Source organism: Glycine soja, chromosome 12 (assembly GCF_004193775.1).
Source record: "Glycine soja cultivar W05 chromosome 12, ASM419377v2, whole genome shotgun sequence".
Lineage (NCBI taxonomy): Eukaryota > Viridiplantae > Streptophyta > Magnoliopsida > Fabales > Fabaceae > Glycine > Glycine soja.
Window position 1 is genome coordinate 32,600,164 of NC_041013.1, and position 15,830 is coordinate 32,615,993.

The window sequence follows — 15,830 nt, forward strand, 5'->3', positions numbered from 1 at the left end:
ATATTTTTAAATTTGAAAAACTATGAATTTTATTTGGAGATTAAAAAACAGTCCTCTAATAATTTAAGAGACTAAAAACTTATTTTCTTTAAACCAAACAATCCAAAATCTATCTTTACTTCTTCTCTATTTCTGATTTTCCTATTTCCAACATGCTACTTATTGTACATGTCCTTATACCTATTACAACAACCTAATACAACGTGTCGAATAAAACATAGTGGTGATTCATACGTGCAACTAATGTATGGTACACATTATATTTATATTTAAAGTGAAACACAATGTCAACATCCTTCCTACATCACCATTGCCTAAAATGTAGGTGTTTACTTAAAATGTAGGTATTTATATAACTTCATCTTAGTGCACTGATTTAAAAAGTTTAATTGCAAACATAAAAAAAAAGCTTTAAATTTTAGTACTTTAAAATAGTTTATTCTTTTTTTAGTCCTTATTTATTTTAATTTTTGAAATTCATAAAATATATTTTTTAATCCTTATGCACGATAAAATTTAAACATGAAATAATAAATTTAAAATTTACAATAACTTCTAATCGTCAAAATTTAATTTTTTATTCTACATTTTAAACTACACTTATGATGGTAAAAAATTGTCATAATCAAATCAGTATAAAAAAATTAAGAAACTCATTAATTACTTTAAAAGTTAATTTAATTTTTTTTATTAACTTGATTTTGACAATTTCAAACCACCCAAAAAATATACTTTAAAAAATAAAATAAAAAATTAAATTATGACATAAAAATACCAAAAATTATGAATTTCTTATTTTTATTTGATTCACACCTTACAAAAGAAAAAAATTGTAAATTTAAGAGGTAAAAGAATAATTTTAAATTTACAGGACTAAAAAAAATATTTCCAACTGAGAGTCTAAAAACATATTTAATAAAAAAAAAATTACCGTGACCGTACATTGTAATTAAAATGTTTTATATAAGCACAAAGATGCCATGGTGAGGCACCACACCCCAGAAAAACTGAGCAAGCCAGACATCATGGAAAATGGTGTTGTGACCGTGAATAGAAAAAACCATGAATCCAAAGCTAATTCCACCATTACCATTAAGGGTTTCATGAGCCTTCTGATGAAAAGTGTAGATGAGAATGGTGATGGTAGCAAGAGAGTTATTTCTCTGGGTATGGGGGATCCAACTCTCACCACTTATTTTCCCATCTCAACTGTAGCTGAAGAAGCTGTTTCCGAAGCCCTTCAGTCACACAAGTTTCGTGGCTATGCTCCCACTGCAGGTCTTCCACAGGCCAGGATGTAATGCTTTCTTTCCTTTCTCTCTCACACTCTCTTTGTGTGTGTTTTGAATTTCAGATTCGTGTGCTGCATGTTATACACATTGTTTCCTTTCAGAAAATAAAATTAACTCTGTCCATCTTTTTCTTGTTTTCACTTCTTCATTATTAAGCTTAATTTTAAGAGCATCTTCGATGCTAGTTGGTTAACGAGGGTTTATTTTAAGGTTTAAATATGTTTTTCTTTTGTTAACTTAAGTTTATATTTTTTCAATTTAATCTCATATGTTTTGTTGTTTATTTTTAGTTATTGTATGCCTGCTTTTTTTAATTTTGGTTTCTGAAAAATATTTTGTTTATTTTTAGTTGGTACAAGTTTGTGTTTTTTAGAATTTTACTTCCTGTAAGCACAAACTTATTATGAAATTAAAAATAAAAAAATTAAAATCTTGAAAAGACTAAAATTAAAAAAATATATAAACTAACAAGGACTAAAAATAAACAATAAAACTTACAAACCAAAATTGAAAAAATATAAATTTAAAGTAGTTAAAAATGAATAAAAAAGCTTACAAAATTTTTTTAAAAAAATGTGAATTCACTGGAATAAAAAATATATCTAAATCTTATTTTAAAACATTGTTGCTTAATTTTTTTAGTACCGGAGGAGATCTATTGGGGAACTTAAAATTAAGTTTGATTACTTTTATAAGCAATAATTGCTTATAATTAAAAAAAAATTAATATAATTTTTTATAGGCAAAACTGATATCATTAGAGTAAACCACATCTTGTAGGTCATAAGAAATACCTCACTAAAGATAAGAAACAATACATAGAAGCATATAGTAATTATACTATAGGATAAAGTAGTATAGTAACTCACATCTTACTCAACCAACTAAGTCAATATTAAACTGCCTGAGCCCCCAACAAATCAACCCCTAAGTATTTCATAGTCAACCAATTAATGGAAAATAAAGCATTCAAAAAATAAATTGTTTAAATTGTATTGATTGAAGATCCTCTAAGTGTAGTATTATGTTTTAGTTTTTTTTTTTTATATAAAAAAATACATCTTACGAAACAAGACAATAATTACAGTACCAAAAAAAACAGTACCAAAAAAAAGCAGGACAAAAGTTAGATGCAACATTTTAGGTAATTTTAGTATTATTTTAATTAAAATTAAAGTTTTCACGTGAATAATTAAGACAAGGTCCAAATTTAAAGTCCGTGTTAAGTATGAAAGTGAAATTTCAATTTGATATAAGAATATAATACAAAAACACTTAAAATTATCTCTAAATATTGTAGAACAGAAAAAAATGGTATTGTTGCACTTTTTAAAAAATGTTTTATGTATTAACACTGTAAATTGTTTTTATACTATCAACTAATAAAATCATAAGAATGTAAGAATTAAGACAATTAGAAGTCAATAAATTTATTATATATAATAATTATATGTCTGTCTTGTTATTTTTCTTTCAACCGCATTCAACTTCTTCCTGCTGGTTACAAGTTACAAAACATGTGATATAAAATTGATATAATGATAAAAGAAAAAAATGGAAGAAAGGTCATAATTTAAATTTTCCACCAATACTGACAATTAATATTTGCTTATATAAAAATATTACAAAACAAAACCACCTCCATTACACCATCACCCTTCAGTAAAACTATCCCTACATAAACTCATTGTAGCCTGATAAAATAAGATACAAATGAGCAATTAAGGTTCAATTTGGATCCATTCACTTAAGGAAGAACAACATCAATTGTTTTAAGAGAGATGTTATAGACGTGGGACAGAAACAAACGATGACGCTTTCTATCATGGACCCATAGATTAAATGGTCCAAGGGTGAACCGGCATGATTTTTTAACTTTTTCAAATGATTCACATATGTTTCATCATTTTAGGATAGCTGGATATAATTTTAAAAAAAAAACAACTGTTAAAGATTTGACAAGTTAATTTGTGTTTTTTTGTTTTTAGTAGTGTAATTATTTAATTAAAAAAATACTGTAATAGTGAATGTCTCAAACACCCTTTACTCAAATGTGGATATTGGCCAAAGCTTTTAGCCATTGTTATTCCGATGAAGAAATCGGTTGAGAACAAGGACGCCGCACAATCAGTTGCCGGAAGCCCCATCCTCTACGTCGGTTATCCGACACCACATCCACAAAATTTTCCTCAACTGCTCATACATTTGTGCCTCAGTTTTGCAGGGATATGGGAAAACAGAAAGAAAAAAGAAACAAGCAAAATTCCTAATTTATAAAACCAGACAATGAGGCAGGCACTCTTTCACATTCATCCCATCACTCCACTCAATTTGAATAGATATAAAGAAAAATGTAGATCCAAACCAAAAATGCAAATTAACTAAAAGGCAAACAGAAAAGGGGCCAAATTAGTTGTAGATGAGAGGAAAAGGGGAACAATTAAAATATTTCATTTTAGTAGGTACATGATTGTTTGAAAAGGAAGAAAAAAACAACTCCATTCCATCTTGCATCTACTACGTAACGATCATGTTTCTCTTCACCCGAGTATTTCATCTTGCTGCACTCCGCATCCCCTTCCTTGAATGCTCCAGCCTCGAAAAACTCCTCTGCGCCTACCTTCGCTACATCGCCCACGTCGCCGCGACGATCTCAACCCTAACCCTCATCTATCTGCAACGCCAGATTCATGGCAAGACGACAGGACAATACCATTTTGAACCCCGCGCTGTACCGCGAGCGGCTCTTGAGGACGTTCAATTCTCGTGGATTCGTGAAGTTCCGCAACCTCACGAAGATTTCACGGCTGAACAGGAACAAGAAGAGGAGAGAGACGAAGGGGCAAGCACAGGCGTAAAGCGCGTGGGGAAGAACGTACTTTTAATAGGGGCTTAAATGTCCTTTTAGAAAATTTGAATAGGGACTTAAATGTGTTTTCGCAGTACTGTAGCTATGTGTCTTCCTTCACCACGCGTGAGCCACTTAACACGCGGCTCCTTGGTAGAAAGCGCCACAAACAACAGAAAAATTGTAACTGACTAAATTAAGGAATATTTTCTTTACATTAAACACTAAAATTAAAAAGTCAAAATTACCCCTCGTACGTATTTTATTTCTGTCTATTTCAACGTGTCCCACTTCTTAAACCAAGTAACTGACATTCTTCAACAAAAGTAGCTTTCAGTCTTTCACCACTGCGTTCCCATCTCTGAAAATGTGATGGATTCTTGTAAATGCTGTACATAGTTGCATTATTGCATAAATTTGTGAAGATGAATATTGACAAATAAAAAAACAAAGGGACAGATGTTTTCTATAACCCGAGCCCATTTATTAGCCACTAAAAAAGAGCTATGAAAGACGCATGTGTTCTGTTTGAAGAAGCTGAGCTCCTTTAAGGCTTTATAACACATTCATGCAAAACAATTATACTGTACAAAGAATGATTTCATAAATTTGAGTTGAATCTTTAAATTCTCACTAACAATACTAAAATCTTTAGATTAAGAAATGATACATAAATTATCTTTTGTTTTAAACATTTCATCAATAACTCTCATTTTTCTTTTTTCTATTTTTTATTCATTTCCTAGGTATTGGATAGGACGTTGGGTAATGGTGTACTTTTTTGAAAGTACCGTAGAATTAATTTTTCTTTCAAATTTTAGTAGAAATACACTTTGTTTTTGGGTTATGGTGTACTTTGTCATTGTTGATGTTATTACTGTCCCATTTGCAACAGTGCAATTGCTGAATACCTGTCTCGTGACCTTCCTTACCAATTATCAAGTGAGGATGTTTATATCACTTGTGGATGCACACAAGCCATTGATGTGTCAGTGGCAATGCTTGCTCGCCCCGGTGCAAACATCTTGCTTCCAAGACCAGGCTTCCCACTCTATGAACTTAGTGCTTCATTTAGAGGGGTTGAAGTGAGGCATTATGATCTGCTTCCAGAGAAAGGTTGGGAGGTTGATCTAGATGTTGTTGAAGCTCTTGCTGATCAGAACACTGTTGCTTTGGTGATTATAAATCCTGGGAATCCTTGTGGGAATGTGTATAGTTACCATCATTTGGAGAAGGTTTGTTTTAGTTGCCTAATATGTGACTTGATACTCAATAAGTTTAAGTTTAATATTTAGGTTAAATTAATTTAGAGGTTATTGAATTATTTTTTTGTTAGCCATCTAAAATTATAATACATGCTTAGGACCTAATAGATAAAAAGAAAGTTCAAAGATTTATTTTCTATTTTTAAATAGATCTTTGAATTATTATTTTTCAATTAAGGTTTTGAATCTGTATTTATTTACAATTAGGTCTTTGCAATTCGGTTACAACATAGACCTAACAAAAAATTAATACAAGTTCAAGCACTCAATCAAAAAAAAAAAAAGAACCTAAGTAAAAAATTGTCAAATAGTTTAGGACCTGCATATTAATTTAATCTAATTTTGTATGTACTGTAACTGTAAAAAAGTATACTTTTAACCAATAAAAAAATATAGTATATAATTTTTAAAGTAATTATTGTAAAAGTTATTAAACTTGGGGTTTGTGTAATTGACCCAAAGTAAAAAAAAATAAGATTAAACAATCTCATTTTTAATTTTATAACCAATTAAATTTAGATAATTCTAAATATTTTGTCATTAATGCACCTATAATCATATTTAATGCATTTTTTTTCTCTCATATCATTTATGTGTAAGATTAAAATTTTATGCATGGTACCTATATCAACATATGTCATATATCTTCCTTTATCACACACTTTTTTTTATTACTGTAATACAACTTGGAAGTATAATACATTAATACTTCAATTTTTTCCCAATATTTTCATTAAAATTGTTAATTAATAATTATAAATAAAAAATATAATTGTTAACCGAAAATTATAAAAATTAAAATTTCAACATTTTGAGCATACTTTAAAGTTAATAAATTATAAAAATATTAAAATCTTAATAATTTTTGTTAATTAATAAAAAATCTAAAATCTTTATTCCTTTAGATACACCTTTCTTATTTATTTTATGTTCAGAGAAATTATTTATTATTTATTTAATATGATTGAAATATATAAAAAATAATCTTTTGATCAATAATATTTTACTTTTCTTTTTAATCAATTACTTAACGACTACTTTTTTAAAAAATAATTACTTATCGACTAATATTTTAGTTGTTAGATATGAACTTAGTTACTAATTTTTCAATTACTAAGAAATAGATTTCTATTTCAATAAAATTTACTCTTGGATTATAAATTTAAAGTAATAAATATAGGATATGTGTGTGATAATTGTAATTTCAATTTTTATAACTTTATTTATAATTTTTAATTAACAATTATACTCCTTATCTATCATTTTTAATTAACAGTTATAATGAAAATATTGGAAAAAATAGAAGTATTATACTTATATAAGTTCCGGAATGAATAAATAAAAGACTAAAGTGTAATATTTGTCTCTCTATAATTTTAAATATGTGAGTTTGGTTTTTCATATTTTTAAATCAAGACATTTAGTATTTTTTTAGAATAAACAATTTTATTCCTTCTTTCAGTTGATCTAATTGATCATTCAAAATTAAATATTAATTTTCATGTGATATATTAGCGTTGACATAGTACTTATGTAGACCGTTGACATGACATTTATATGTCAAGAAATTAAATAAAGTGAAAAATAAAAAAGATGTTGACATAAATGTCATGTCAACAGCTTACATAAAGTGTCATGTCAGTACTAATATGTTACATCAAAGTTAATGTTTGATTTTAAATGATCAATTAACGGAAGAATTAAAATTGCATATTTTGAAAAATAGGGAGACTAAATGTCTTGATTTGAAAATGAAAGAATAAAATTATAAATTTAAAATTATAAAGGATCAAAATTATAATTTAGCTTAAATAATAATAAAAGTGTGTAATAAAGAGAGTTATATGTATGAAATTTTAACTTTTTTTTAGCTTTACACATAAATGACATGAGAAAGAGAGAGAAAATGATGCATTAAATGTGATAATAAATATATTATTTGATGAAATTTAAAATAAGATAATTATTTAAGTTCTATTGTTCATTAAAAATGAGATTATTTAATTTCATTTTTTATTTGGAATTAGTTTGATAAACTCATAAGTTTATCATAGATTTGTGATTGGCTGATACTTTAAATTATCAGGGGATGCATTAATTAAACTCAGTAACTATTTTGGACAAAATATGTTTCTAAAAGTTGACAACATTAAAATAATAACTTAATTGTTTGTATATTGGACTTTAGATTGCTGAAACTGCAAAACGGATTGCAACAATTGTGATTGCTGATGAAGTTTATGGTCACCTTGCATTTGCGGGCAAGCCTTTTGTGCCAATGGGAATTTTTGGCTCTATTGTTCCTGTTCTGACTCTTGGCTCATTTTCTAAGAGATGGATAGTTCCTGGATGGAGGCTTGGTTGGTTTGTTACAAATGATCCATCTGGCACTTTTAGAAATCCAAAGGTTTTAATCTGTCCCACTCTATTTAACTAACTTTTGAATCTTTTTATATTTTTCATCTTGAGTCTTAGATCATTGATCCCATGGTACATGAATAATCATACTGCAATTAGAAGTTCATTAATTAATCGGAGAAGTTCCTTGACTGGTCTTATCTCTGATCTGAGATTTATGTTCTTAGACAAGGGAATTAATAAACCTTTTTTCAGTATATTTGATTGTTTGTTGATGGTTCCCACTCTATGTAGTGCTTATTTTATTGTGTTGAACTACCTTTATTAATTTCCTATTTGATTGCTTTATTCTTTAGTATATTCTATATTGAAGTTTCAATAGTTGACCGGTACATTAAAATATAAACATTTCATAAATGAAATTTTTTGTTTCTACTTCTAAATTTTAAATGGCTCTTCATATTATTCAATACATTATGTGGTTTCTTAAACCATATGTTTCCCTATGTAGGTAGATGAGCGAATTAAAAAGTACTTTGATCTTTTGGGAGGTCCTGCCACCTTCATCCAGGTTTTCTAATTTTCTCTTGCAAGTTAATTAATTTTCTAGTACACAAATGGATACTTGCTCTAACCGAAACAACTTGATTTAATTTAAAGCTTTGATAGTACCACCTGAAGTGGAAAAATAACAAAAAAAATATAAAGCAAAGAAAGAAAAGAGAAGAAAGTTTTAACTCAATTTTTATGAAGTTAATTAGAGAAGTATGAAAAACAATAAAAAGAAATGTTACATTTTAAGGAATACACTTGGTTTAATTTTCATGAAATAGACTAGAAGCTAGCATTCTTAAGACTAGACTAGTATTCATATGTTGGTGCGAATATATTTTAGAATTTCATCCAAAATTCTAGGTTAAGAAGAATTTTCTTGCATCTATTACTAATTTCTTTGATCTAATTGATGGCTTTTCTGGATTGGCAGGCAGCTCTACCTCAGATAATTGCGCATACTGAAGAGGTTTTCTTCAAGAAAACCATTGATAATTTGAGGCATGCTGCATATATATGCTGTAAAGAGTTAAAGGATAATCCATACATTATTTGCCCTTATAAACCAGAAGGGTCCATGGCTATGATGGTGAGGAACTAAGGATATATCACAATTGAGGTTCTTTGAGAAGAGAATAAAATGTCTTAATAAAAGAACTCTAATATTATTTATTCAATTAATTTCTTTATAGGTTATTTTTATTTATTCTTGAATGAAATACAGGTAAGACTAAACCTTTCACTTCTGGAGGATATTAGCGATGATATTGATTTTTGTTTCAAGCTTGCTAAGGAGGAATCCGTTATCATTCTTCCAGGTACAATCATAAATTATGCTACACTTTCAGATATTATTTTGCATCTTTAGAATCAATTGACACAATTTTTAATGTAAAATTTGAGGCTAAAATTAATTCAGTCACACTTCTGAGTTATGTTCAATAATTCAAAATAAATTATCAAGATCAATTACTCAACTTCAAAACAAAAAGGATGATTCTATGTTGATGTTCATCTATCAATAAATTTTTGTCCTTCCAATTAAAGGTCCAATAGGGAGAAAAGGAAATTCTAAAAACAAAGAATGTTGACCTTTGAACAAAAGCAAGGTGAAGGGAAATGTTGGAATTTTGTTTTTTCTAAAATGGGGTAGTACTTTACTTTTAAAATTACCAAAGTATTATATTGTTTGTTTTAAAAATTTACCTCTATGATATAAGTCAGATTTCTGAAAGCCGACGTAGTTTTGTTGAAGAAATTTTTTATGATTCCGAAAGTTGTGTCAATATTTGTATATGTCAGAAAGTAGAAAAACAAAACAAGTCGACTTTCAGATGTCTAGTTTATAAAATAAAGATAATTTTTTAAAATGTATACCATTTTAGAAATTTTAAAAGCAAATTACAACGTTTTAATAAAAAAAACTCAAAATGGTTTTACATAACTATTAATAAATGAAGCAGTTCTTTCTTCTTCTTCTTCTTTTTTTTTAAGATAAATGGAGCAGTTCTAGAATATAGGCTGTGTGATGAATACATTATTAACAATTAAAAAATTTGTTAAATATTAAATAACATTTGACACAACTTATGTTGAATTATTTTTCTCTCTAAAAGGAGAAATTGATCAAGAGAAAATTTGAAGAAAAGAAGAATTTAAAAACACAATTTGTTTTCCGATGAAAAAATTAACTAAAAACTTTTAAAAAATTAATTTTAAGATCTTTTAGCTTCTATTTCTTTTATTTCAAATTTCAAGATAAAAAAAATATAATCTAAGAAATTTTAACTTGAAAATAATTATTAATTTCAAAATATAAAATTACTAAAGGTTATTTTAATTTTAGGTTTAGAGATATTATATTTTATTTAAATTTTAAAGTAACTTTTAAATTTGAAAAAAATAAGTTAAATAGAACCTTATTATTATAATTTAAAATAAATAATAAACTCAAATTGGAACCTCTTAATTTATTTTGCAGGAACTGCGGTAGGGCTGAATAATTGGATTCGTATTATTTTCGCTACTGATCCATTTGCTCTGTTAGAGGGTTTGAAGAGGGTAAAATCTTTTTGTGAAAGGCATGCAAGAAAGTGTTTAAAGACAACTGAATAAAATTCACAAATTAAGGCGGCTACTATGTTGTATTGAGGACCTAATAGGTTCTCAAATATCCAATTTTGCGAATTGGATCGTTTTACAAATAATTGTGATTCTCTGTATTTTTTTCAGTTTTATTGTTAGCAAGCTAGTTTATCACTAGCTTTTAAGGAAGGATTCTCCAAGAATCTAAGTGTTTATCAATTGGTATTTGTGTTTATTGTTGTATTAGATATTTTAAATAATTCTGCGATGTTATTAATCACATATTCACTATTAGAAAATACACTTTCAACATCGGTTATTTAGAACATTCTATATCGGTTCTAAAATCGATGTTGAAAGTGACGATGTTGAATGTATGAATGTTAACATCGATTTTGGAGAATCGATGTTAACATACATATGACAACATCGGTTCTCTAAATAACCGATGTTAAACACAATGAACAACAACAAAAAAAGTGTACGCATGATAAACGTTGACATCGGTTTTCCAGTAAAATCGATGTTAATATGTTAGTTTAACATCGGTTTTCGAGAAAAACCGATGTTAATATATGCCCTTAACATCGGTTTTTCTAGAAAATCGATGTCAACGTTGATGATGCATACACTTATTTGGTGTAGTTCTTTGTGTATAACATCGGTTAATTATAAATAACCGATGTTAATATTCAAATATTCACATCGATTATTTATAATTAACCGATGTTAATGTACACTAGTTGACATCGGTTATCTACAGATAACCGATGTTAAAATACAAACGCTGACATCGGTTATACACAAAAAACCGATGTTAATATACAAACGTTAACATCAGTTTTGTATTATAACCGATGTTGGTTATGATATTAACATCGGTTTTTGTTAATAACCAATGTTGTTTTCAAATATTTTTTTATATATACTTTCTGTTTTTACAGTAAACCCAAAATTGTTCCTGTCAAATGCAATTTCAGGAGGCCCAATTCACAGCAAAGAAACATTTTATTCTGCTTTCAAGCAGTTTTAATGATAATAAACATCAAATAGCAGATTTATATATTATAAAGAACAATCAACAAATGAATTCAATGTTCATGTTACATAGAAAATGTAAAAAATGTAAAAAAAAATGTCCCTAAATCCTTGGCCTGATCTCTAACTCGGAGATAAAACTGTGCCCACTAGATCCGCAATGCTTTTAATCTCTCAGGCTCCAATGGTCTAGGGTCGTTAAAATACTGCATGATTAAATAAATCATATTAAGTTAATAATGTAATACAAATTATAAATAAATCGATTTTCTTTGAAATAAACTTACAGCTTCCCAATTATTTCTAAAACTTCCTAAAATGATGGTGGACATCCAGTGCATAACATAGTAGCCGCACTCAGTAGTTCCTTTTTGTCTATTACACTAAATACATAATGAAATTTGGATATTAATTAAACAACTAGTGTACAGACACATAAAGAAATATATATAAGTGGAAGTTTTATGTAAATGATGTACCTTGACGACAATCCACCTAGCAGGAGCCTTTGATTTAGGCTGTGTAGCATCATCAAGACCCTTGATAGCACTGTTCCATATGAGTAACAATTAAAAACTGGTGTTGTACGTTGAGGTATTACAATGCAAATGTATTGAAAAGAACACTAACCTATTAATAATCCCCTTAAAGTAGTTGTCTGGCCTGTTATGCAATGAACAAAACCAGACAACTAAGTGTTCCTTGGGCAGGATGACCACCATCTGCCAATGTTCGCTGCAGTGGAACCTAAAATGGGTTAGTACATTAGTAAACATTAATTAAATTTTGTTATTTTGTGACTTACCCATTTAGGTAGGCTCCAAGATACACATCGCGTTGTGAACTCTGCATCCAACTCTTTATGTAACTTTCAGATTCAAACTGTGATTGCCCAGACCTCTGAATGGACTGAGGCTCGAGGAATCCATAGATATCAGAATTCACCGCTCGCATACATGTTTCAATGAGATGCATGTTTATGTTAAGTCAAAGTTAAATATTTATGAATTGAAAGCCATAACTTAGGTAAATAAAAGCCTTTTATATAAAGACTTACAGAATCCACAAATGTAACGCTGATATGCTGAGACATTGACCACCGTGTGCGATTTCGGAGAGGTCTTCGTGCTTTATGTACAGGGGGAAATCTGGATTAACGACCCCGAACACGGTGGCATCCCATCTAACCTGATAAGGCCTCAAGAAAAGCTCTGGGATGGTCAATGTCATCAGATAAAGCGGATCATCGACCTCTGGATCGGGCTTCGGAGGTGGTCTTGGCGGAGACACAATTACCTGTTCATGAAACAAAGTTAAATAGCCAAATTTGAGACACGCTTAATGAATTAATTTAAAAAGAAGAAACATATAGTAAGGACAATAAGTACCTGGTTTGATAAAGACTTGATCAGATGTGTTGGCCATGCAAGGAAGGTGTGAAGTGCCTGCCCCACTAAGGAAACCTCAGCAGTGGGTACAGGAACTGCAGCATCTGCATCTTTAACCTCGTCCACACTTACCTTTACTTGGCCAGACAACAAAGGAGTGTTATGAACAAGAGTGGATCCCTCATAAACTCTCCCCACGGCAACTAGGCGGGCAGGATCTGCTTCTATGTACAAGCCATACCTGTCAGAGTCACCCGTCTCAGGATCGTTTCCTGAGGGATCAACACAACTCCCCTTTATGCTCACCCGAGGACCGGAGGGACCAGGACCAACCAGAGGCTCAGGAGGTGCCTGAGATTGCATCTGTGACTGAAGCTGGCTGAACGATGCCATGACCTGCCTCGTCACTTTCTCTGTGATGGACTCCTCTAGCTGGTCCCTGATCTGCTGAGTCAGCTGCTGTAATTCATCAGGAGGCAGGGAGGAAGCGCTGCGGGACGTCCGTGGATCCGATCCAAAGTATTGCTTGATGGTGACACCGGCTCTAGCAGCACGGACACGTCCAGGGTGCTCTGGACGTCCAATAGCAGCGGCCAGAACATCCTGACGTCCATGGGGGACGAACGATCCCTGTGTGACCTGCTCCTCAAACGAATCCTGCACAAAAAACACACAGTGGTACATGGAATTCTCAAAATATTGAAACATAATTGTAATGGTTAGTTGAAAATGACTTACAATCTTCTCAGCGATTTCCTTTGCGGCCTCAGTCGTCATCTCCCCTGTCTTCTTCGTGTGGGCCATCTTCCACTTCACGTGGCGTCTGACCGGGGATGGAGGGTCGATGACGCCATCAACGCTTCCTGACTGTGCAACTTCCTGCATCTTCTTCTTGGTCTTCTCAGCCAGGAGCTTCTGCTCCAAATAATCATAACCCCCACGAGACAAAACGTGGGGGGCAGTATTCTGCTTTTGGATGGCATGTGCCTTGATGCACACATCCTGGAAAAATTAAACAATAATGTTTGAAATGGGTAGAATGAAGTATAACAACATCATGTTTAATATGAAAAACAACTTAAATGGAAAAGGAACATATCTCCCAAGAAGGTTCTCTGTGAGTCTGGCAAAACTGGGCCCACTTTTCCTTGCTGATGTCGTATTTGTCACAGACAGTGTCCTCGACACCGTCCTGATCGGCTGCAAGGGCCCATTTCCTTGTGAGGCCTGATTTAAACTGCCTCTATCTCTCCCCCATGGTCTGTAGTAACTTCCTTTTCGTCCTACTGTCAGAAGCCTCTAGGATATCAAATTCCGTCTGACAACATGAAACAAAGTTTATTTGTTAAAATAATGAAATTTTTTGGCTATTAATTACACACAATCAAATAAGAAAAGAGAAATACCTGAATATCCTCCCAAATCAGGTCCTTCTGAGCAGTAGGGACCTCCTTCCAGTTCTCGTAGGTGATGTCCACCTTATCACGTGCCACAATCCCCAAATATGTTCTTAATTTTTTCTTGTGGGGACCGTCAGCCTTCCCTGTAGCAGGATCAACATGCACCACTGGTCTCTCAACACCAGGTGGTCTAGTGGACAACGATCGTAGGCGTGAGGCTTTGCGTGTCCGCTTCACGGCAGACGTCGAAGCCGATGCATCCGAAGTAGGAGGAGGACGAGGAGGATGAGGAGGAGAAGGAGGAGAAGGAGGAGGAGGAGTAGTGGAGGCAGGTGGAGAACCCATGATCTTTTATACAATAACATACAAAATTGGATTAATGAAAAGAGGATTAGTCATAAGTTTTTTTTGGAAGGCAAAAGTATAACATTATTAAACAAAACCCCACCACATAAGGAGACAAGACAAATTAACCAAAGGACTCTAAAAGATAGGTAGTTGTGCTTTTTAATTGTGATTTCATCCATGTTTTCTTTGATATTGATTTTCTTAGGACTTCATCCATGTTTTCACAACATTTGATTTTCTTTTTTGCAGAAAAGAAAGAGGGGAACGAGCAACAATTTGAAGGTTGTACATTCAGGAACTAAAGAATTCAAAATAGCTAGTAATAAGAGGGATTTGTTTTTGGGATTTTCTGAGCACCAAGAACGGCTACGCAAGAAGCTTGCACTTGAGGAGGGAAGGATATTTCCAGCTAATGAACAACTTTCTTAACTATTTGTCCTTCAGATTTTTTTTTTTTCTTATATGTAAATATAAATAATATAAGGCTATGCCATAGGGACATGGTTATTTTTACCCCTAACAATCTTAGAAGTAAATATAGACCATGTTTTTACGGAATACCCTTATACCATTTATATTTACATATTAGCAAAAAGAAACAGTAAAATCTTAAGGACAAATAGTTAAGAAACTTGTTCATTAGCTGCAAATATCCTTCCCTCCTCAAGTGTAAACTTCTTGCGTAGCCGCTCTTGGTGCTCAGAAAATCCCATAAACAAATCCCTCTTATTACTAGCTATTTTGAATTCTTTAGTTCCTGAATGTAAAACCTTCAAATTGTTGCTCGTTCCCCTCTTTAAGAATGAGGAGGATCTTCATAGGACTTCATCCAGTTGATGTTTGTCGGCAGTTTCATCATCCACCACCCTTTTCTTCTGTGCCTTCTCACGTTCATTGTTGTTAAACCCATATTTATGCCTTCTTCCCTTCATGTCTTGTTTTATCACAACTTTAGCTGAATTTCCCCTCTTTGAGAATTCGTCTTAACCGATGGAGAAGTTGGTGGCTGGCCCTCACATGGACAGTGTGGCAACATCGGAATAAAATCATCTTCTCTAATCAAACTTTTGATGGTAACAAGTTAATGGAGGATGCTATTTTTACACTATGGACATGGCTGAAGAACTTTGAGAAGGACTTTGCCTTCACCTACAGCTATTGGTCGTCTAACATAGCATCGGGATTTGTCTTTTCAGGGGGGTAGAAACCATAGACAGTGGGTGTTGTAGGTATTTGTAATACATAGCTTTGGTTCC

The 15,830-nt window shown here is 31.5% G+C and overlaps 1 protein-coding gene across 1 annotated transcript; it reads left to right on the forward strand.

Moving 5' to 3' along the window:
• Nucleotides 1–951: 951 nt before the first annotated feature.
• LOC114378581 (probable aminotransferase TAT2) lies at nucleotides 952–10,680 on the forward strand. Its single transcript, XM_028337218.1, has 7 exons — nucleotides 952–1,297; nucleotides 5,036–5,375; nucleotides 7,594–7,812; nucleotides 8,275–8,334; nucleotides 8,749–8,904; nucleotides 9,040–9,133; nucleotides 10,297–10,680. Exons 1-7 carry the CDS (start codon nucleotides 981–983, stop codon nucleotides 10,428–10,430), a joined length of 1,320 nt encoding a protein of 439 aa, XP_028193019.1. The 5' UTR covers nucleotides 952–980; the 3' UTR covers nucleotides 10,431–10,680.
• Nucleotides 10,681–15,830: the final 5,150 nt, after the last annotated feature.